Below are 22,689 nucleotides of genomic sequence, written 5' to 3'. Positions count from 1 at the left end.
CTAGCTTTGTTTGTAGCTTTGTTTAACTGTATCTTTGGCTCTGTCTTTAGCTTTGTGTAACTGTATTTCTGGTTCTTCTGTAGCTTTGTGCAACTGTATCCCTGGCTCTGTCTGTAGCTTTGTGTAACTGTATTACTGGCTCTGTCAATAGCTTTGTATAACAGTGTCTCTGGCTCAGTCTGTAGCGTTGTGTAACTGTATCTCTGGCCCTATCTGTAGCTTTGTATAACAGTGTCTCTGGCTCAATCTGTAGCTTTGGGTAACTATATCTCTGGCTCTGTCTATAGCTTTGTATAACAGTGTCTCTGGCTCAGTCTGTAGCTTTGTGTAACTGTATCTCTGGCCCTATCTGTAGCTTTGTATAACAGTGTCTCTGGCTCAGTCTGTAGCTTTGTGTAACTGTATCTCTGGCTCTGTCTGTAGCTTTGTGGATAGGTGTCTCTGGCTCAGTCTGTAGCTTTGTGTAACAGTGTCTCTGGCTCTTTCTGTAGCTTTGTGTAACTGTATCTCTGGACGTGTCTGTAGCTTTGTGTAGCAGTGTCTCTGGCTCAATCTGTAGCTTTGTGGATAGGTGTCTCTGGCCCTGTTTATAACTTTGTGTAACTGTATCTCTGGCTCAATCTGTAGCTCTGTGTAACTGTACCTCTGGACCTGTCTATAGCTTTGTTTAACAGTGTCTCTGGCTCAATCTGTAGCTCTGTGTAACTGTACCTCTGGACCTGTCTATAGCTTTGTTTAACAGTGTCTCTGGCTCATTCTGTAGCTTTGTGTAACTGTATCTCTGGCTCTGTCTGTAGCTTCGGGTAACTGTATCTCTGACTCTGTCTATTGCTCTGTATAACAGTGTCTCTGGCTCAGTCTGTAGCTTTGTGTAACTGTATCTCTGGCTCTGTCTGTAGCTTCGGGTAACTGTATCTCTGACTCTGTCTATTGCTCTGTATAACAGTGTCTCTGGCTCAGTCTGTAGCTTTGTGTAACTGTATCTCTGGCTCTGACTGTAGCTTCGGGTAACTGTATCTCTGACTCAGTCTATTGCTCTGTATAACAGTGTCTCTGGCTCAGTCTGTAGCTTTGTGTATCTGTGTCTGTATATTGCTGTTTCCCTACCTTGGTGTATGTGTACACTTTTACTTCTGGCTGCAAATGAAGTAATGCATCTGGATGTTCATTTTTAATAATCTTTGTTGTGACATTTGGATAATGGAAGAATCGTAAGTTAAACAAATGGAAGAGAAGTGAGCAGATTTTGAATTAATTTTATTGTGCCGTGTGAGTGCATCTTCTCTATTTTTGGACACTCCAATCAAGCCTGAGATTAGATAAATTTCCGTTTCTTCAAAACAAAAATACAAGTGGCGAGCAACAGGAGGCCGATGACGGCCAAAAGGGAGAACCACAATGGAGACACCGGTTCCTGAATCCTCACCACACGAAGGTGTCCCGGGCCTTCTGATTCGAGTTTGACCATTGTTTCTTTGCGTCCAATCGATGACAGGACAATGTTAACACCTCGTACCCCAAAGTCATCTTCCCAATCAATGACATTGGTCACATTAAACACCTCGTATGGTGGAATGAGCACTTCCTCTTCCCTACGGAAGAAGGAGAAGTTTTGAATGGCAACACCCAGGGAAGTGGTGATGTTAAAGAGTGTGTTGCTGCTCGAGTCCTTGTCTGTGAATGTTGAGACTGACTCGAGCATGCTCAGAGATGTTGAAGCGAACTGGCCAAAGCGGATATGCGCTCCTTTACTGACCAGAACCTCTCTATTTATTGTCCTGTAGACCTGTGTTCCTGGACCAGGACCCCAAGAACTGTTCCGTAACGTACTCAGAGCCACCGACAGGAGGTAGTGCAGACTTTTGTAGTGGAAACATTCAGAATACATTTTATCACTGGCGCCATAGTTTCGAAGAGCCCTGTTGAAATAGTTGTAGAGTGGTGGGCTGTCGAGGGTGTAGCACAGGATTGCGATGACATGCTCTTCCAGGAGGCCAGCAGGAACTTGGAGCTCCTTTTTTCTGAGCTGCCATTCATAATAGGCTGTTTCCCAGGCCTCCCCGTAGAACGTTGCATTGTTCTTATGTTCCACCTTAGCATAGTCTATTGCAATTTTATCCGATTCCAGGCTCTGTAAGAAGTTGTAATCGACGGAACGTGGCGCCATGTCCATTTTGATGTTGACTCCTTTTTCTGAAATTTGACACAGGGGCTCCGTTGAAGGATTGATAAAAGCATCAGTCCCTTCAAAAGAAAAAAGCAACAATTTAAGAATGAGATGCAAATAGATCGTACCACGTTCGAATTAATTTCAACACAAACGGCCAAGCCTATTGGACCTTATCTCCTTTAAACCTCAAAGCTACCCTCGCTCATGATAGCTGCTCCTGCTGTAAGTTTGGTGACTCTCATCAAACAGCCCAGTACCAAGAGACAGTGCTGGAGGAGTAATCTCACTGGGCTCCTAACTGCAAACAGATAATGGTTAGTTACTGCAAAGGAGTAACCACACTTGGCTAATTACTGTAAAGGAGTAATATCACTTGGGTACTAATGGGATAACATCACTGGCCTCGAAACTGCAAAGGAATAATGTGACGAGGCTAATAAATGCAAAGGGGTATTGTCACTGGACTAGTAACTGCAAAGGGCAAATTTCACTGGGTTAATAACTGCGAAGAGGTAACGTCACTGGACTGGTAATTGGAAAGGGGTAATGAATGTCACTGGGCTAGTAACTGGAAAGGGGTAATGAATGTCACTGGGCTAGTAACTGGAAAGGGGTAATATTCCTGTGCCATGAGCTACAAAGGTGTAATGTCACTGTGCAGTAAGTGCAAAAGTGAAACGTCATTGGACTAGCAAATGCAAAAGATAATGTCAGTTCGGCAGTAATTGTATATGGGTCTTGTCACTGGTCTCATAACTGCAAAGTGGTGCTATCACTAGACTAGTATGTGTGGTGAAGTAGAAAGAGGGAATGTTAAATTGCTAATAATTATACAGGAGTATAGCACAGGACGAATAACTGCAAAAGGGTAATGAATTGGTTCTTCATTTCTAAGGGATAATGTCAATGAGCTAGTAACTACAAAGTACTACAACTTTGTAGTAACTACCAACTACAAAGGCGAAATTATACTGCTGTCATAACTGCAAGCACATAATGCCACTGGATTAATAAATGCAAAGAGTCAATGACACTGGGCCAGTAATTAGAAAGAGTTAAGGTCACTTGGCTAGTAACAGCAAAGGAATAATGTCACTAGGGTGGCAACTGCTTGTGGGTAATGTCATTGTGGTGGTAACTGCAAACAGGTAATGTCACTGGGCTAGTAACTGTACAACTGTACAATGTCACTCTGCTGTAAAGGCAAAGTGGTAATTTGAGTAGTAATTGGAAAGGGGCCATGTCACTTTGGAAAGGAGTAATCTCATTGGGCTAGAAACTGCAAAGGACTAATATGGCGAGACTAGTTAATACAAAGGAGTAATGTCACTGGACTAATAACTGCAAGGAATTAAAGTAACCTCATTTCCCCTCCCCCCACCTTATCCCAGATCCAACCTTTCAACTCGGCACCGCCCTTTTGAACTGTCCTATCTGTCCGTCTTCCTTCCCACCGATCTGCTCCACCCTCCACTCCGGCCTATCACCTTCCCCCCAGCCCCAACCCCCTCCCATTTATCTCTCAGCCTCTTCGGGCCACAAGTCCCATTCCTGATGAAGAGCTTATGCTCCTGGGGTGCTGCCTGACCGGCTGTGCTTTTCCAGCTCCACACTTTGATCTCCAGCATCTGCAGTTCTCACTTTCTTGCAGTTGTATAATACCCATGTTAGGGAGCATTTGGAGTCTCGTGTGCAGTTTTAGTCGCCAAACTACCAGTGGAAGATTTGGAGACAGTGCAGAGAAGGTTCACCACAACGTTGTCTGGTCTCGAGGGTATTGGCAATGAGGAAAGGTTAAGAAGACTAGGACTGTTTTCACTAGAAAAACCGCGACTGAGAGGACACCTAAGAGAGGGCTACAAAATGATGAGAGGCACAGATAGGGTGGAGAGTCAGGAGTTTTTTTTTCCCCCAGGGTTGAAGTTTCAATTACAAGGAGAGCACAGGTTCAAGGTGAGAAGGGGAACATTTAAGGGAGATGTGTGAGGGAAGCCTTCCACACAGAAAGCGGTAGGAGCCTGAAATGCATTACCAGAAGAGATGGTGAAAGCAGACACTGCTAATCATTTTAGAGACACCTGGATGGTTACATGAATAGGGAGGCAATAGAGGGATAGAGACCGAATAAGGACAGTCGGTTGGTTTTTTTTTAGTTTACTTAGGGGATGATGAGCAGCACAGACTTGGACGGCTGAACGCCCTGTTCCTGTGCTGGACTTTGCTTTGTTCTATGTTCTTTTTCTTTGACTGGAAACTGCAAAGGAGTAATGTCACTGGACTAGTGAATGCAAAGGGGTAATGTCACTAAGCTTGTAATTACAAAGGAGTAATATCACTGCACTAGAATCTGCATAGCAGTACTGTGACGAGACTAGTAAATGCAAATGAGTCACATCACTATACTAATATCTGCAAAGGGTCAATATCACTTGGGCTGATAACTGCAAAGAGGTAATCTTACTCGGCTAGTGACTGCAACTGTCACAAAACTAGCAAATGCAAAAGGGTAATGTCACTTCACTAGTAACTGTAAAGGTGTAATGTCACTGGGCTTGTAACCACAAAGGTGTATTGTCACTAGACTTGTAATTACAAAGGAGTAATATTATTGGACTGCAAGGAGTAATGTCACTGAACTAGTGACAAGGGGTTATGTCACTTGTAACTGCAAAGGGGTAATACCACTAGGCTGGGCTCATAAAACAAATAAGAATGAGAGAGCACCAATATAAATTGATTTAGGGGTGGCACAGTGCCAGGGACCTGAGTTCTATTCCAGCTTTGGGTAATGATGTGGAGTTTGCACATTCTCCCCGTGTCTGCATGGCTTTCCAACGGGTGCTCCAGTTTCCTCTCACAGTCCGAGGATGTGCAGGTTAGATGGATTCACCAAGTTAAATTGCCCTTTCGTGTCCAGGGATGCACACGCTCTATGGATAAGCCACGGTAACGGGGTGGTTACAGGGATTAAGTGGGAAGCGCTTTGGAGACTCGGTGTGTTACAATGAGCCGCCTGGCCTTTCTCTGCATTGTAGGGATTTTATGATTTGCATGATATATTGTATGCATTGCCTGCAAATGTGGTGGAGACAGATTCAACTGAAGCCTTCAAGAGGAGATTGAATGGTTAATTGAAGAGAAACAACATGCAAAGGTTACAGGGAAAAAGGTGGAAGGATGATACTAATTCATAATGCTTCTTTACAGAGCCAGTACAGGGCAGCACAGTGGCTCAGTGGTTAGCACTGCTGCCTCACAGTGCCAGGGAGCTGGGTTTGATTCCATCTTCAAGCAACTGTCTGTGTGGATTTGCACACTCTCCCTGTGCCTGTGTGGGTTTCCTTTAAGTGCTGTAGTTTCCTCCCACAGTCCAAAGGTGTGCAGATTAGGTGAATTAGCCATGTTAAATTGCCCGTGGTGAACAGGGATGTGTAGGTTAGGGTAAATATATTAGGTAGGGAATGGGTCTGGGTGGTTTACTCATCAGAAGGTCAGTGTAGGCTTGTTGGGCCGAAGGGCGTGTTTCCACGCTATAGAGATTCTAATTCTACAGACAGAGGCTGAATGGCCTCTCAGAGTGCTGTAACAGTTCAAATAGAATACACCTTTACAACATGTGGACGGATTGGTTAAAATTTAATCTTGATTCACTACATAGTGGAGAGCTCAGGCCTGTCCAAAGTTCACTTCGCTATGTTAGCGGTGGGGGGGGGGGGATCTATCCAATGTTAACATGTTATCTAACTCCAGGTGTGTGTTGCAAAAGTGAAATACATCCCAAGGAATAAGGAACAGGGCATTCACAGCTGGCAAGGGAAGTCAGGGAAGGCAGAAAAGCAAACAGAAAAAAAAAGCGGTGAAGATTAGTGAGAAGCCTTTAACAATCAGCCGAGGATAACTAAAAACGTAATAGATTAGATTACTTACAGTGTGGAAACAGGCCCTTCGGCCCAACGAGTCCACACTGACCCGCCGAAGCGCAACCCACCCATACCCCTTGCCTAACACTATGGGCAATTTAGCATGGCCAATTCACCTGACCTGCACATCTTTGGACTGTGGGAGGAAACCGGAGCACCCGGAGGAAACCCGCGCAGACACGGGGAGAACGTGCAAACTCCACACAGTCAGTCGCCTGAGGCAGGAATTGAACCCGGGTCCCTGGCGCTGTGAGGCAGCAGTGCTAACCACCGTGCCGCCGAGGATGGAGAAGGATGGAGAAGATGAAATATGACAGTAAGCTGGTGAATAAAAATGGCGTTTGTTTAGAGATGTAATAGGCAAGAGAGAGACATGAGTGGAAATTGAACTGCTGAGAAATGAGGCTGGAGAAGCAGTAATGCAGAGCAAATAAATGGCAGAGGAATTGAATGGGCATTTTGCATCAGTTTTCACAGTGGAAGACACCAACAGCCTACTAGAACTTCAAGAGAGTCAGGGAGCAGAGGGGAGTGTTGTGACCATCACTAAGGAGAAGGTGCTGCAGAAGCCGAGAGTTCTAAAAATGGATAATTCACCCAAACTAGATGGATGATTTGGAGTTGCCGGTATTGGACTGGGGTGTACAAAGTTAAAAATCACACAACACCAGGTTATAGTCCAACAGGTTTAATTGGAAGCATTAGCTTTCGGAGCTCCTTCATCGAGGAGTGACGCTCCGAAAGCTAGTGTGCTTCCAATTAAACCTGTTGGACTATAACCTGGTGTTGGGTGGTTTTTAACTTAGTAAACCAGATGGACTACATCTTAGAATCACTAAAATGAGGAAACAGGCTATTTGGCTCAACAAGTCCACACCAACCCACCAAAGAGCATCTCACCCAGTACCATTCCCTTACCCTATCCCTGTAAACCTGCATTTCTCATGGCTCATACACCTAACCGATACATTCCCAAACACTCTGGATAATTTAGCATGGCAAATCAACCTAAATTGCACATCTTTGGACAGTGAAAGGAAACCTGGCAGAAAGCCACGCAGACACGGGGAGAATGTGCTAACTCCACATAGTTGCTTGAGAGTGGAATCAAATCTGGGTGCCTGATGCTGTGAGGCAGTAATGCTAACCACGGAGTCACCGGGATGCCCTAAAGGAAAGTGATTACTGAAATAAATCGCTGAGGAGATTGTGAAGGCATTGGTGGTGCTCATTCAGCAATCACTGGAATTAGGGATCCTCCCAGAGGACTGGAAAATGCCTAATTTAACACTCAGCTTTAGAAGGGAAGAAAGCAGAGGTTAGGAAACCATGGGACAGTTAGCCTGACTTTGGTCATTCGTCAGCTTTTAGACACCATTATTAAAGATGAGATTGCGGAGTACTTGGCAGTACATAGTAAACAAGATGGAGTCAGCAAGGCTTTGTCAAGGAAAGGTTGTGCCTAAAGATTTTGTTCGAATCCTTTGAGGAGGTAACAGGCAAGTTAGACAAAAGACTGCTAATGAACATGATCGATTTGGATTTGCAGAAAACTTTCAATTTGGATTTCCACGAGGTTCCACACAGGAAGCTGATATATAAGAGTCCCGGGGGTTACAGATACGGCAAAGGATTGGCTGACAGGCAAAAGGCAGAAAGTAGGGATAAAGGGATCTTTTTCAGAATGGCAGCTAGTAACGGGTGGAGTTCTGTAGGATCTGTGTTGGGACCGCAACTTTACATGGTATACATAAATGATTCAGACCAAGGAACTGAAGGCATTGTTGCTAAGCTTTCAAATATCACAAAGATAGGTGGAAGGACAGGTAGTGTTGAGGAAGTGGGGAGGCTGCAGAAGAGCTTACTCAGGCTCGGAGATTAGGGAAAAAATTGGCAAATGGAATTCAGTATGGGAAATTATCACGTTAAGACTATGCATTAAGAGTCATAGAGTCATCGAGATGTACAGCACGGAAACAGACCCTTCGGTCCAACTTGTCCATGCCGACCAGATATCCTAACCATTTGCCAGCACCTGGCCCATATCCCTCTCAACCCTTCCTATTCATATGCCCTTTAAATACTGTACCAGTCGCCACCCTTTCCTCTGGCAGCTCATTCCATTCATGCACCACCCTCTGCTTGAAAAAGTTGCCCTTTAGGTCCCTTTTATATCTGTCCCCTCTCACCCTAAACCCATGGTCTCTAGTACTGGACTCCCCCACCCCAGGTAAAATCATGCCCCTCATAATTTTGTAAACCTCCATAAGGTCACTCCTCAGCCTCTGACACTCCAGGGGAAACAGCCCCAGCCTGTTCAGCCTCTCCCTATAACCCTTCCAACCCTGGCAACATCCTTCTAAATCTTTTTTGAACCCTTTCAAGTTTCACAACATCTTTCTGATAGGAAGGAGACCAGAATTGCATGCAATATTCCAAAAGTGTCCTGTACAGCTGCAACATGACCTTGCAACCCCGGAGGTGCTCTGGCCAATAAAGGAAAGCATACCAAATGCTTTCTTCACTATCCTATCTATCTGCATCTCTTTTTTCAAAGAGCTATGAACCTGCACTCCAAGGTCTCTTTGTTCAGTTACGGTCCCAGGACCTTACCATTAAGTGTATAAGTCCTGCTAAGATTTGCATATTCTCTTTCTGGAAGTAGGCATTTTCAAATGGAAATTCCCCCTTGACTCACCTAACCAGTAACTGTGGTATCAGTCTGTTAACTTCAAGGAGGGCAAAGTTACTGATCGTATCAGAACATTAACCAAGTCAGAAAGAGAAATTACAATTACTGAGGTGATCGAGCAGTTATCAGACAGAGAAAGCAGGAAAACCAATTATTTTCTGAAGTTGAATCTGGATAGTTTAATGAAATTGCTTTTTGTATACTTACTCAGGATAAAAATCAGAACAAAATCCAGAATCCTCATTGTCATTGATTCAATTATTTCATGAATTACATCAGCAGACGCATTCTGTGGATGTCTGTAATAGAATTAGGTGATTAACCGTGAGTATTAAACGTATTAAGAAACTAGGTTTTTCTTAGATCCTGATCACATTTATCTGCGATGATTGGTGGGGTTCGCCTTTATCCCACTATTCCAAGGGCATGAGTGAAAGTAAGAAATCACCATTTTAGAGACTGCAACATCGATGTGAACATTGTCACCTCCTGCTGATAGAGAAGAGGAGAATTTTCCCATTGCCTCTTACATTGTCGAAGAGACCAAAATCCTTCATCAGTTACCATTGAGTTAGTTGATTGAACCAGGAGGGGGACTCGATCCTACAACTAACCCATGTTTGGTTTCCTAGTCCTCACTGCAGCTCATTGATGCCACTCTGTAACAGATCAATGAAAATGAAGACTGGTTTGCATTGCTGCAGCATACAAACAACAAACAAGAGAAGGCACTCAACCTTTCTAGTGTGTTCTGCCTTTCAATAAGATCATGACGGATCTGATTTATAACCTCGGCTCCTCATTCCTGCATAATCCCAATAGCCTTTCATCCCCTTGATTATCAAGAATCTAGCTATGTATACCTTAAAAATATGTATAGACCTGGCATCCAATGCCTGTTAAAGAAAGGACTTCCAAAGATACGTGATCTTTGAGAGAAAACATGTTTTCTCATCTCTGTCTTAAAGGTGTGCCTTTAAGATTTTTAATTTTAAACTATGACCCCTAGTTCTAGATTCTCCCATATAAGGAAACATATTTTCCACATCCATATGGTTAAGATCCCCCAGATCTTTTGCGTGTCAGTTAAGTCACCTCTGACACTTCTAAACTCCAGAGGATACAACTCTGGTCTGTCTCGCCTTTCCTCATAAGGCAATCCACTCCTTTCAGATATTAGTCTAGTAGATAATTGGGATGCCTTCTGGGGAAGGTGGGACCTGTACAAGAAGGACGGGTTGCATCTGAACTGGAAAGGGACCAATGTCCTGGGTGGAAGGTTTGCTCGAATAGTTCGAGAAGGTTTAAACTAGTATGGCAAGGGGGTGGGAACCTGAGCTGTATACCGGAAGTCAGAGTTGATGCAGATGAGGCAATAGCAAGAGGTATGCTGCGGGCCTGATGAAGGGCTTATGCCCGAAACGTCGAATTTCCTGTTCCTTGGATGCTGCCTAACCTGCTGTGCATTAACCAGCAACACATTTTCAGCTGTGATCTCCAGCATCTGCAGACCTCATTTTTTACCTCAATAGCAAGAGGTAGACCAGCTCGTGGGAAGGATTTTCCTGGCAAGGAACCAAGGGATAAGTTAAAGTGTGTTTGCTTTAATGCAAGGAGTGAAAGTGATGAACTTAGAGCATGGATCAGTACCTGGTGCTATGATGTTGTGGCCATAACAGAGACATGGGTTTCTCAGGGGCAGGAATGGTTGCTGGATGTTCCAGGGTTTAGAGCATTTAAAAAGAATAGTGAGGGGGGAAAAAGAGGAGGGGGTGTAGCACAGCTACAGAAGCTTCCATTGTCAAGGAAGATCTGCCTACTGAGTCAGTATGGGTGGAAATTAGCAACAGCAAGGGAGCAGTCACCTCTTTAGGGGTTTACTGCAGGCCCCCAATAGCAGCAGGGAGATGGAAGCATAGGTCGGCAGATTTTGGAAAAGTGTGGACATAGTAGGGTTTGTTGAAATGGGGGACTTTAACTTTCCCAATATTGATTGGAACCTCCTTTGAGCAGAAGATTTGAATGGAGCTGTTTTTGTAAGGTGTGTTCAGGAGGGTTTCCTAACTCAGTACATTGACAGGCCGACGAGGGGAGAGGCCATTCTAGACTTAGTGCTCGGAAACAAGCCAGGGCAGGTATCAGATCTTGTGGTGGGAGAGCATTTTGGAGATAGTGACCACAACTGCCTCACATTCTACACAGCTATGGAGAAGGAGAGGATTAGGCAAAATGGGAGGATATTTAATTGGGGAAGAGGAAACTATGATGCGATTAAACATGAGTTAGGAAGCATGGATTGGGAGCAATTGTTCCATGGTAAAGGCACTATAGCCATGTGGAGACTGTTTACGGAACAGTAGTTGCAAGTGATGAATAAATATGTCCCTCTGAGACAGGCAAGAACGGGTAAGATAAAGGAACCTTGGATGACGAGAGCAGTGGAGCTTCTTGTCAAAAGGAAGAAGGTAGCTTACATAAGGTGGAGGAAGCTCGGGTCAAGCTCAGCTCTAGAGGATTACAGGCAGGCGAGGAAGGAGCTCAAAAATGGTCTGAGGAGAGCCAGGAGAGGGCACAAGAAAGGCTTGGCAGAATGGATTAGGGAGAACACAAAGGCATTTTACACTTGTGTGAGGAATAAGAGAATAGTCAAAGAAAGAGTAGGGCCGATCAGGGATAGCATAGGGAATTTGTGTGTGGACTCTGAGGAGGTCGGGGAAGCCCAAAATGAGTTTTTTGCTTCTGTCTTTACAAAAGAAATGAACTTTGTAGCGAATGAAACCTTTGAAGAGCAGGTGTGCATGCTGAAATGGATAGAGATAGAGGAAGCTGATGTGCTGAAAATTTTGTCAAACATTAAGATTGACAAGTCACCAGGCCCAGACCAGATTTGTCCTCATCTGCTTTGGGAAATGAGAAATGTAATTGCTTTGCCACTTGCGAAGATCTTTTCATCCTTGCTCTCCACTGGAGTTGTACCTGAGGACTGGAGAGAGGCAAATGTAATTCCTCTCTTTAAGAAATAAAATAAGGGAATCCCCGGCAATTACAGACCAGTAAGTCTCACGTCTGTCGTCTTCAAGGTGTTAGAAAGGATTCTGAGGGATAGGATTTATGACCATCTGGAAGAGCATGGCTTGACTAAATACAGTCAACACGGCTTTGTGAGGGGCAGGTCATGCCTCACAAACCTTATCGAGCTCTTTGAGGATGTGACTAGAAAAGTTGATGAGGGTCGACCTGTGGATGTGGTGTATATGGACTTCAGCAAGGCATTTGATAAGGTTCCCCATGGTAGACTCATTCAGAAGGTCAGGAGGAATGGGGTACAGGGGAACTTAGCTGTCTGGGTACAGAATTGGCTGGCCAACAGAAGACAGTGAGTGATAGTAGAAGGAAAATATTCTGCCTGGAAGTCAGTGGTGAGTGGTGTTCCACAGGACTCTGTCCTTGGGCCTCTACTGTTTGTAATTTTTATTAATGACTTGGATGAGGGGATTGAAGGATGGGTCAGCAAGTTTGCAAATGACACAAAGGTTGGCGGTGTCATTGACAGTATAGAGGGCTGTTGTAGGCTGCAGCGGGACATTGACAGGATGCAGAGATGGGCTGAGAGGTGGCAGATGGAGTTCAACCTGGATAAATGCGAGGTGATGCATTTTGGAAGGTCGAATTTGAAAGCTGAGTACAGGATTAAGGATAGGATTCTTGGCAGTGTGGAGGAACAGGGGAATCTCTTAAAATGGCCATCCAGGTGGACAGGGTTGTTAAGAAAGCATATGGTGTTTTGGCTTTCATTAACACGGGGATTGAGTTTAAGAGTCGTGAGATCTTGTTGCAGCTCTATAAAATTTTGGTTAGTCCGCACCTGGAATACTCATCCAGTTCTGGTCGCCCTATTATAGGAAAGATGTGGATGCTTTGGAGAGGATTCAGAGGAGGTTTATCAGGATGCTGCCTGGACTGGAGGGCTTATCTTATGAAGAGAGGTTGACTGAGCTCGGACTTTTTCATTGGAGAAAAGGAGGAGTAGAGGGGACCTAATTGAGGTACACAAGATAATGAGAGGCATAGATAGAGTCGATAGCCAGAGACTATTTTCCAGGGCAGAAATGGCTAACACGAGGGGTCATAGTTTTAAGCTGTTTGAGGAAAGTATAGAGGGGATGTCAGAGGCGGGTTCTTTACACAGAGAGTTGTGAGAGCATGGACTGCGTTGCCAGCAGCAGTTGTGGAGGCAGGGTCATTGGGGACATTTAAGAGACTGCTGGATATGCATATGGTCACAGACATTTGAGGGTGCATACATGAGGATCAATGGTGGGCACAACATCACGGGCTGAAGGGCCTGTTCTGTGCTGTACTGTTCTATGTTCTAAACCTTCTCAGAACTGCTTCTAATTCATTAGCATCCTTCTGTAAATACAGTGACCAGCACAATACACTGTACTCCAGATGCGGGCTCCCCGTGCCCTGTAACCCAGCCCCCCACTGACACCTTTCATGGTCAAATAGCTCATCTGCAAACTACGCCCAGTTTCATATTCCAACCAAGGCCGCCCAGGAAAACTCAGAGAGAGACAGAGAGAGAGAGAGAGAGAGAGAGAGAGACAGAGAGAGAGAGAGAGAGAGAGAGAGAGAGAGAGACAGCACTGGCACCAACACTGACTCACAAAGGTGACATTGGAATGGAGTATTTTCAGTTATGTTATACACAGTGCAACATGAAGTAATTTCACTCTGTGAAATGTTCATATCAAAGGTACAACACCTTTCTCTTGCATTTCAACAGCACCACCTGGGGCTATAAACAATCTTAATATCTTGTGTGGGGTATGACATCAAACAATACAATACATAGGTGCAACAAACTCCTTTGTTTCCTGGACTTCAAATCCATGGGCTGGATTCTATACTGTCTTCCATTCGTGGATTTGAGGATAGCGTGACGCGCAATTTCCATGCCATGCATCAACGTCCAATCCATCCCCACCACCACTGCTCCTGGGATCTACACAGGATGAGTTGGCATTAAGTGATGACAGGGGAAGAATGGTGGGGGCATGGGGCATAGCTTGGCGAGATCTGACAAAGGCACAGTGTGTGGCTATGGGGATTAATGGAGCAAGCCATTGAGGATAAGTGGGTTGGTAGGATTGGCAAGGGTAGGGCATGGAGAGTTGTGAGAGGAGTGAGTGCTGAGGTTAGCAGGCTTGACAGTCAAAACCACAAAGGCCTCTTGATCAGCCTACCTTGACATGTGGCATCCCCTATTTGATCCACAATTGGCTTTAACCTTTCCTGCACTCCTTGTCCCACCAGTTCAAAAAGAGAATTACATGTTTGGGGCTCGAAGCACACCTAAGCTAGGAAATATCCCATCCCTAAGATGGAAATTGGGCATTTGGTGCTGGAATGAGCTGCAAATCCATATCGAAAGTGTTTAACCCTTGTTTTGTGCATGTTTAATATACAGGGTGGAACTTGGCCATCTCCCGCTATCTGCTTCCAGCCTGCTGGGGAAAGGAGAGTTGTGGAATAGCAGTGCTTTTAGGAGCTGATGCAGAGAGTGTGCTGTAATTCTCAGCCATGCAGCTAAGAACAGGAGAAAAAGTACAGACAACATTGATGAGCTGTAACAGCAGCCAATCTCCCAAAGTTAACTTGTGATGCTATTTGCCATGTGCTAAAACCTGAACACCCACTTGCTATTGTCAATCAGCTTTCTAAGTTTAGCTGACCTCTGTCAAGAGAGGACCCACTGCAGCTTACTTGACAGGCAGTGGTATTCCATTCCTTAGGCATTTGATTTTCTTACTGTTATTTAACTTAGGTTAATTTTGGCAAATTCCTGATTTGGATTCATTCCCCCTTTCTTCCTTGAGCAATTGTCTCACAGCCCCACAATTTCCTTATTTTCAAAGATAATATCCTATTATCAGTCTTTTGGACATCACTGTAAACATTTGAGTGTTGGTTTTTCAAGTATCTGACACTTGCACTGTCAGAGGGTGGTCATACCAAACAAATCTGGTAGAATGTTTTGAGGAGGTGGCCAAATATTTGGATGAGGGTAGTGCAGTTGATGTAGCTTATATGGATTTCAGCAAGGCTTTTTACAAGATCCCAAATGGGAGACTGATAAGGAAGATAAAAGCTCATAGGACCCAAGTCGCTTAGATCCAAAATTGGCCTGGTGGTAAGAGACAGAGAGTGGTAGTGAAGGCTGCTTATGTGACTGGAGGCCAGTGTGCAGTGGTGTCCACAGGGATAAGTTCTGGATCTCTTACTGTCCATGATATTCATAAATGATGGAGATGACATTGCAGGGAGGGGTCTGGGTGGATGCTAAGTTCACAGATGACACAAAGATTAGCCAGGTGTTTGACAGTGAAGTGAAGGGGTTACGTTACAGGAGAATATTAACGGATTAGTCAGATAGGCAGATGGAATTTGGCCCTGATAAATGTGAGCTGATGTACTTTGGAAAAAGGGAGACAAGGGAGTACTCAATGAATGGCAGGACATCAGATAGCTCAGGGGACCAGAGATCTTGAGGTGATTACTTACTTACAGTGTGGAAACAGGCCCTTCGGCCCAACAAGTCCACACCGACCCGCCGAAGCGAAACCCACCCATACCCCTACATTTACCCCTTACCTAACACTATGGGCACACTGTGGGAGGAAACCCACGCAGACACGGGGAGAACGTGCAAACTCCACACAGTCAGTCACCTGAGTCAGGAATTGAACCCGGGTCTCTGGCGCTGTGAGGCAGCAGTGCTAACCACTGTGCCACCGTGCCGCCCGGTGCTGGTCCACAAATCCCTGAAGGTGGCAGCACAGCTTAATAGGGCAGAGGCAAAAGAGTTTTGGTTTAGAAAGCTCTTGTTATCTAAAGTTCCAAATCTTTCCTCCTTACCCTTCACTTTCACAAGAACATGCTGGTCCTGAACTCTAATCAACTGACCTTTAAAAGATTCCCACATGACAGAAGAGTATTTACCCTCAAACAAGTGCCCCAATCTACAAGCCCCAGCTCCTACCTCAGATTGTCTTTGTTAGCTTTGCCCCAATATTGTACATTCACATGAATACTCATATTCTTATTCATAACTATTACAACACTTTTTTTAATGTACGAGATTACATGGAGTAAACTGTACTGAACTTTTTTTTGTCATCAGGTTTTTTTTTAAAAAACGCTCTGAATATTTTCTTTAACCTCAACATGTTTGCTGAGGGGTCTGTCCCTATTGGATACTGGGCCAGTTGACAGGGAGGAAGGAAGGACAAATGGTATCCAGAATGTGAAATGTCGAAGTAGGGAGCTTTAAAGGATGGAACATGGGTAGTGATGGGGTGTCTGGGGTGATTTGGTTTTCAATCTTTATTTTATGGCTTTGATGAATGCCTGAGCATCAATGTGAGCAATTCACCCAGCCGGCTTCCATGAGTAGTAAAAACACTGCCTATGAAAATCTTCCCGCACCCCTGCCCTCCCAACCCCACCCAGGCTATCAGCTGTGAAGCCATAACTCCAATTTCCACTTGCCTTCTGGGATGAAAGTCCAAAAGTCCAGGCTTTTTTCTCACCATGGGTCCAGGAGCTGACCCGACTCTGAGCTTCCACCACTGCAGCGAAAACTTAGGCTGAGCATTTGCTTCCCTAAAGTTTGGGTCATAGATTCCTACAGCACAAAGACAGGCCCTTTGGCCCGAACTGGTCCATGGCGACCAAAATATCCATCCACGCTAACCCCATTTCCCCGCACTTAGGCCATATCCTTCTAATCCTTTCTTAGCCATGTATCCAAATGTCTTTGAAATACTGTTAATGTACTTGCCTCAACCACTTCCACTGGCAGCTCATTCCATATGTGTACCACCCCTGTGTAAATAAACTGGGCATCAGGTTCCCTTTTATTCTTTCTCTTCTAACCTTAAACTGATGCCCTCTGATTCCCCAACCCAGGTTAAAAGGCTGAGTGCATTCACCTTATCCATGCCTGTCATGATCTTATACACCTCTATGACATCCCTCTTCAGTCTCCGTATGCTCTAAGGAAAAAGTCCCAGCCTGTCAAACCTCTCCCTATAACTCAGACCACTGAGTCTTGACAACATCCTTGTAAATTTCTTTTGCACTCTTTCTAGTTTAATAACATCCTTCCTACAACAAGGTGACCAAAATTGAACATAACACTTCAAGTGCAGTCGCAGCAATGTCCTGTATAACAGCAACATAACTTCCCAACTCAATGCCCTGACTAATGAAGGCCAGTGTGCTAAAAGCCTTCTTCACTGTCCCGTCAGCCTGCGACTCCACTTTCAGAGAACTGTGAACCTGAACTCCAAGATCCCGATACTCCTAAGGCCCTACCATTCACCATGAAACTCCTACCTTGATTTGACTTTCCGAAATGCAACGTCTCACACTTTCATCTGTATTAATCCCCATTTGCATTTTTTGGCCCACTTCCCCAGCTGATCAAGGTCCTGCTGCAATTTCTGATAACCTACCTCACTGTCCACGATACCACCTATTTTAGTGTCATCAGCAAACTGACTAATCATGCCTTGTACATTCTCATCCAAATCATTGATACAGATAACAAACAACAAAGGGCTCAGCACCTACCCCTGAGGCAGTCCATTCATCCTAGGCCTCCAGGATCCTTCCACTAGTACCCTCTGCTTCCTACCATCAGGCCAATTCTGTATCCAATTTGCCAGCTCTCCCTGGATTCCAAGTGATCTGAACTTCCAGAGCAGCCTCCCATGTGGAACCTTGTTGCCTTTTCAACTGCTGTCATTTGATGAACATTATAATGTAAATGTTCATGTGGTATGATTGCTTTGACTAAAACTTGTTACAATGTTTGATTCAGTCTGGTCCTTGTCACCGCTCCAATAAACAATCACAAACAGACTCAAATGCCCACTCCCAATCTGAGGTTTTAATCTCTCATTTATGTTATATGGAAGTAAAAATCCAATGGAAACCACTCTGCCTTTGTTGGTTGACCCTTTGCATTAATAATCTGCCATCTCAAAAAATTCTTTGTTATTTCTTAATTCTACTAATATTTTTGAGGCTGTCTGCTCCCCTGTTTTTCTATTGAAGCAAATTGATTCTTAATTGCAAAAGGTTTGTCACCTCCCTGCTCCCATCATCCACACTATTTTCTCAGGCTATGTAAACATCATAATGTGAGATAGAGATCCCAGTCATAAGCATCTTGCTGCCATGTCACACTCTCCAATTTGAATTTCCACCTGCAAGCCATCCAATTTGTTTCTCGTTTCCCGTGATGTTTATTAAAGAATGTTTGAGATTAGAGATTAGAATACTTATTGTGGAAACAGGCCCTTCGGCCCAACAAATCCACACCGACCCGCCGAAGCGCAACCCACCCATTCCCCTACATTTACCCCTTCACCAAACACTACGGGCAATTTAGCATGGTCAATTCACCTAACCTGCACATTGGACTGTGGGAGGAGTTGGAGCTACATACCCTAACCTGACCTCCTGCTTGAATGTTTCACTAGTACATTGTTTTCCTCTCTTTTTCCCAGTTTTATTACTTGACAAATGTCAGTGTGGCTTTACCTGCAGCAACTGAAGTGTGATTTCTGATTATTCTACATTTTCTTTTTTTTTGCTTTCAATCCCTTATTTTCAAGCCCACCTCAGCCTCCACCTGGTTTCTAATTTAACATCCTTCACTTATCCTTTCCACAAGGACACATCTACCTACATCGCAATGTGGCAATCCTCAGAAGAGGGGTATACTGGTATCTTTGACTCTGCTTTCTCTCTGTAGAAGCTGCCAGACATGCTGATTTTCTCCAGCATTTTCTGTTTATGTTTCAGATCTCCAGCATCTGCAGTTCTTTGTTTTATGTTAATGCTAATATCGGTGCTGGAATCCCATGCAGATGCAGTCACACAAATATACACATGCATAGACACATACATATACACATACACAATACAAACACACATGCAGAAATACAACACATACACATAGACACAAATCATAAAATCCCTACAGTGTGAAAACAGGCCCTTCAGCCCAACAAGTCCACACTGACCCTCCAAAGACCCACCCAGACCCATTCCCCAATATTTATCCCTGACTAATGCACCTAACCTACACAGCCCTGTACACTACGGGCAATTTAGCATGGACAAATTACTTAACCTGCACATCTTTGGATTGTGGGAGGAAACTAGAGCACCCAGAGGACACCCACATATGCATGGGAAAAAATGCAAACTTCACACAGACAATCGCCTGAGGCTGGAATCAAACTCAGGTCCCTGGCGCTGTGAGGCAGCAGTGCTGACCACTGAGCCATAATGCCACCACACACAAGCATTAGCATACACAAATACACATAGACTCAGATAAAACTACACACGCAAACATACAAAGACACACAGAAATTAACTCACATAAAAGAAAATCTCACACACAAATAGGAAAAATATAAATCTCACACAGAGGCACAGGTCACAGTATAATTGAAACAGGGCTCACAAACCCACACAGGGGTGAGACATGAACTCTCGCACAGAAAAAAGATATGGGCTCTAATACCTAGAGAGATAGAGCACTGATGCACATGTGCACTCAATGGGGTACAACGTGCACACCAATTGACAGCACAGAATACACACACACACACATATACAAACATTGCACAATGCATACAATATGTTTTAAAAACAGAAAGATTCATGAGGCACACTGAGCATTCATTTGTGGATGCATTTGTTAAACTTACTACTTCCTTTGCTCCTTAGAGAGCCACTGCTTGACCATCTTTTGTCTAACGCTTTCTTTGAATCCAGTAGCCTAACACTGGTTTAATTTCAATGCTTCTGTGGGTTCCCTTCAACAACAGCCCATCGTAACTTCAGTCCACTGAGATCAGATGTTGCAGCTTCGTTCTTTCTCCTGCTTTCAATTCACTGACCTCAGCTGTGGGATGCCAAAAGCTATGAGTAAAACATGCAAACAAATTTTACACCCATCTGCCGGGAGGAATCTGTCAGAGCTTACTAAGGCCTGTCAAACTTAAATCAAGTTGAAGGGTGGGACAGATCAAGTGGGAGATACTGCTTGTGAGACAGAAACCTGGCTCCTGACTCAGGATTTTAGACTACATTACAGCCCTGACTATTTGTCACAAATACTTTCAAGTATTTAGGAACATCATGAGGTAATTAACTGAGGATAAATTTGATTTTTCTTTTACTTTTGCTGTTGGAAAGGATTCCAAGTACCTATTGTGCAGACATTTATTTCCATTCTCCTCACATCACAACCTGCAAGGCCTCTTCCAAGTTAATGCACATCCTGACTTGAAAATATATTCACTGTCAACTGCGTCAAAATCCTGGCATTCCCTCCCGAAGAGCATTGTGGAATGCAACGGGTTCAGGAAGGCAGCTCACCACCACTTCATGGGTAACTAGGGACAGGCAATAAACACTGGCCAGCCAGTAATGCCCACTCCCCCTGAATGAAAAGGAATTGACTCAGTTTTGGTTATCGATGGATTAAATTTTCTCTCATATTATGAAAGTAAATGAGGGACCACAGATGCACAAAGACAGTTTAAAAGTGAAGTTGTGACATAATGGTGGCGAACAAAGGAAAGTAGAGATAGTACTGAATTCAAGGAAGATATATATATAAGATATATATAAAATATATACATATGGGACAACAGTTAGAGTCCATTATAAAAGAACTAATGGAAGAGTTCTTAGAAAGAAGTGGTAAGATTGGACAGAATCAGCATGCATTTACAAAAGAGAAACCATGTTCGACAAATCTACTGGAAATCTTTGAGAATGTAACTCACAGAGTTGATGATGGGGGAGTCAGTGGATATAGTTTATTTGGACTTTCAGAAGATTTTCAACAGAGTCCCACATAAGTAATTAATGTGTAAAATTAAAGCATTGGGGGCGGTGTATTGAGACAGATAGAAAGTTGGTGCGCCGACAGGAAACAAAATGAAGGAACAAATGGGTCTTTTTTCCAAATGACAGGCAGTGACTGATGGGGTAGTGCAGGGATCAATACAATATATATGAATAATTTAGATAAGGGGATTAAACGTACAGTAATATCCCCAGATTTGCAAATGACACAAATCTACATAAGACAGTGAACCAAGGCAAGGATGCTGAGTTGCTTGTGTGATTTCGACAGCCTTTGAGTGAATGGGCAAATGCATGGCAGATTCAGTATAATGTGGATAAATGTGCGTCGGCCACTTTGTTAGCAAAAAAAATACAAAAGCCGATCATTATCTGAACGGCTATAAATGGAGAGAGGGAAAGTGCAATGGGACCTGGGTGTCCTCAAATATTCGTCAATGAAAGCAAGTATGCAAGTGCAGCAGGCAGTGAAGGAGGCAAATACTATATTGGCCTTCACAGTGAGAGGGTTTGAGTCCAGAAGCAGGGATGTTTTGTTATCATTGTGCAGGGCCTTGGTGAGACCACACCTTGAGTGGCGTGTGCAAGTCTGGACCCTTTATCTGAGGAAGGATGTTCTGGCTACTGATGGAGCACAGCAAAGATCTACCTAATTTCTCATGTGAAAAGACATTGGATTAATTAACATTATATTCACTGGAATTTAGAAGAATTAGGCGAATCTAATAGAAATCTATAAAATTCTAACTGGACTAGACAGGTCAAACATAGGACCAGGAATCCCAGACTAGGGATCACTGTGTAGGAAATTTAGGAATGAGATAAGGACAAGTTTTTTTTTAACCCAACAAGTTTTGAGCCTGTGGAATTCTCTGCTACAGAAAGTGGTGGAGGTCAAAACATTGAATGTTTCCAAGAAGGAGTTAGATATCATTTAGTGAGTATAAAAGGATCTTAGAGTATATGGAGAAAGCAGAAACAAGAGGATTGAATTGGATGATCAGCCATGATCGTACTGAGGGGCCAAGAAGGGGCCAAATGGCCAATTCCAGCTTCTATTTTCAGTGTTTCTGCATTGCACATTGTAAATTGTGATAGCAGTGTGCACCGAGTGTTGATGGGGGACAGAGTGGATGCTTGTAGATGTGGTGCCAGTCAAGCAGGATACTTTGTTCTGGATGGTGTCAAGCTTCTTCAGTGTTGTTGGAGCTGCCTTCCCCCTCAGGAAAGTGGGGAATATTTCATCACACTCCTGACTCATGCCTTGTAGATGGTGGACAGGCTTTGGGAGTCATTATCCAAATGAAGCATCCACTTACCACTTCTGGCTGAAGATCAACTTGGTACTGAATGTTCTTTGCAATGATGTGCTGGGTACCCCAATCCTTGAGGATGCGGATGCTTATCGAGCTACCTCCTCCAGCAAGATACTTAACCATCCACCATTATTCACAATGGGGATCGGCAGGACTGCAGAGCTTAAAGTGTTTCCATTCGTTGTGGGATCTCTCTGGTTACTTCTACAGTTTGGCATGCAACAGATTGTAAGCCAGAGGATTAGGAATATTTTAAAATAAACAACCAAAGATGACTAAAATAGGTGAGGGAGAAGATAAACTTTTACAGCAAACTTGCAAGTAATGTCAAAATGGACAACAAGAGTTCAGCGAGATTTACAAGGATGTTGCCAGGGTTGGAGGATTTGAGCTACAGGGAGAGGCTGAACATGCTGGAGCTGTTGGCTGTTCAGCCCTGGAGCGTCAGCAGCTGAGGGGTGACCTTATAGAGGTTTATAAAATCATGAAGGGCATTGATAGGGTAAATAGACATGGTCTTTTCTCTGGCAGTGAGGGGTGGGGGTAAGAGAGAGAGAGAGAGAGACAGACAGACAGAGAGACAGAGAGAGAGAGAGACAGAGAGAGAGAGAGGAGTCCAGAATTAGA

General features: G+C 44.0%; 1 protein-coding gene across 1 annotated transcript; it reads right to left on the bottom strand.

The window, feature by feature from the left end:
* Window positions 1-1,240: 1,240 nt before the first annotated feature.
* Window positions 1,241-19,815, bottom strand: LOC132817605 (erythroblast NAD(P)(+)--arginine ADP-ribosyltransferase-like). Its single transcript, XM_060828110.1, has 3 exons — window positions 19,579-19,815; window positions 8,990-9,081; window positions 1,241-2,244 (listed from the first exon to the last, which is right to left on the bottom strand). Exons 2-3 carry the CDS (start codon window positions 9,030-9,032, stop codon window positions 1,316-1,318), a joined length of 972 nt encoding a protein of 323 aa, XP_060684093.1. The 5' UTR covers window positions 9,033-9,081; window positions 19,579-19,815; the 3' UTR covers window positions 1,241-1,315.
* Between the last annotated feature and the right edge of the window lie 2,874 nt (window positions 19,816-22,689).

Source organism: Hemiscyllium ocellatum, chromosome 7, assembly GCF_020745735.1.
Source record: "Hemiscyllium ocellatum isolate sHemOce1 chromosome 7, sHemOce1.pat.X.cur, whole genome shotgun sequence".
Taxonomy (NCBI): Eukaryota; Metazoa; Chordata; class Chondrichthyes; order Orectolobiformes; family Hemiscylliidae; genus Hemiscyllium; species Hemiscyllium ocellatum.
Note: the sequence above shows the minus strand (reverse complement) of the source record. Positions and strands in the feature narration are given on the sequence as shown.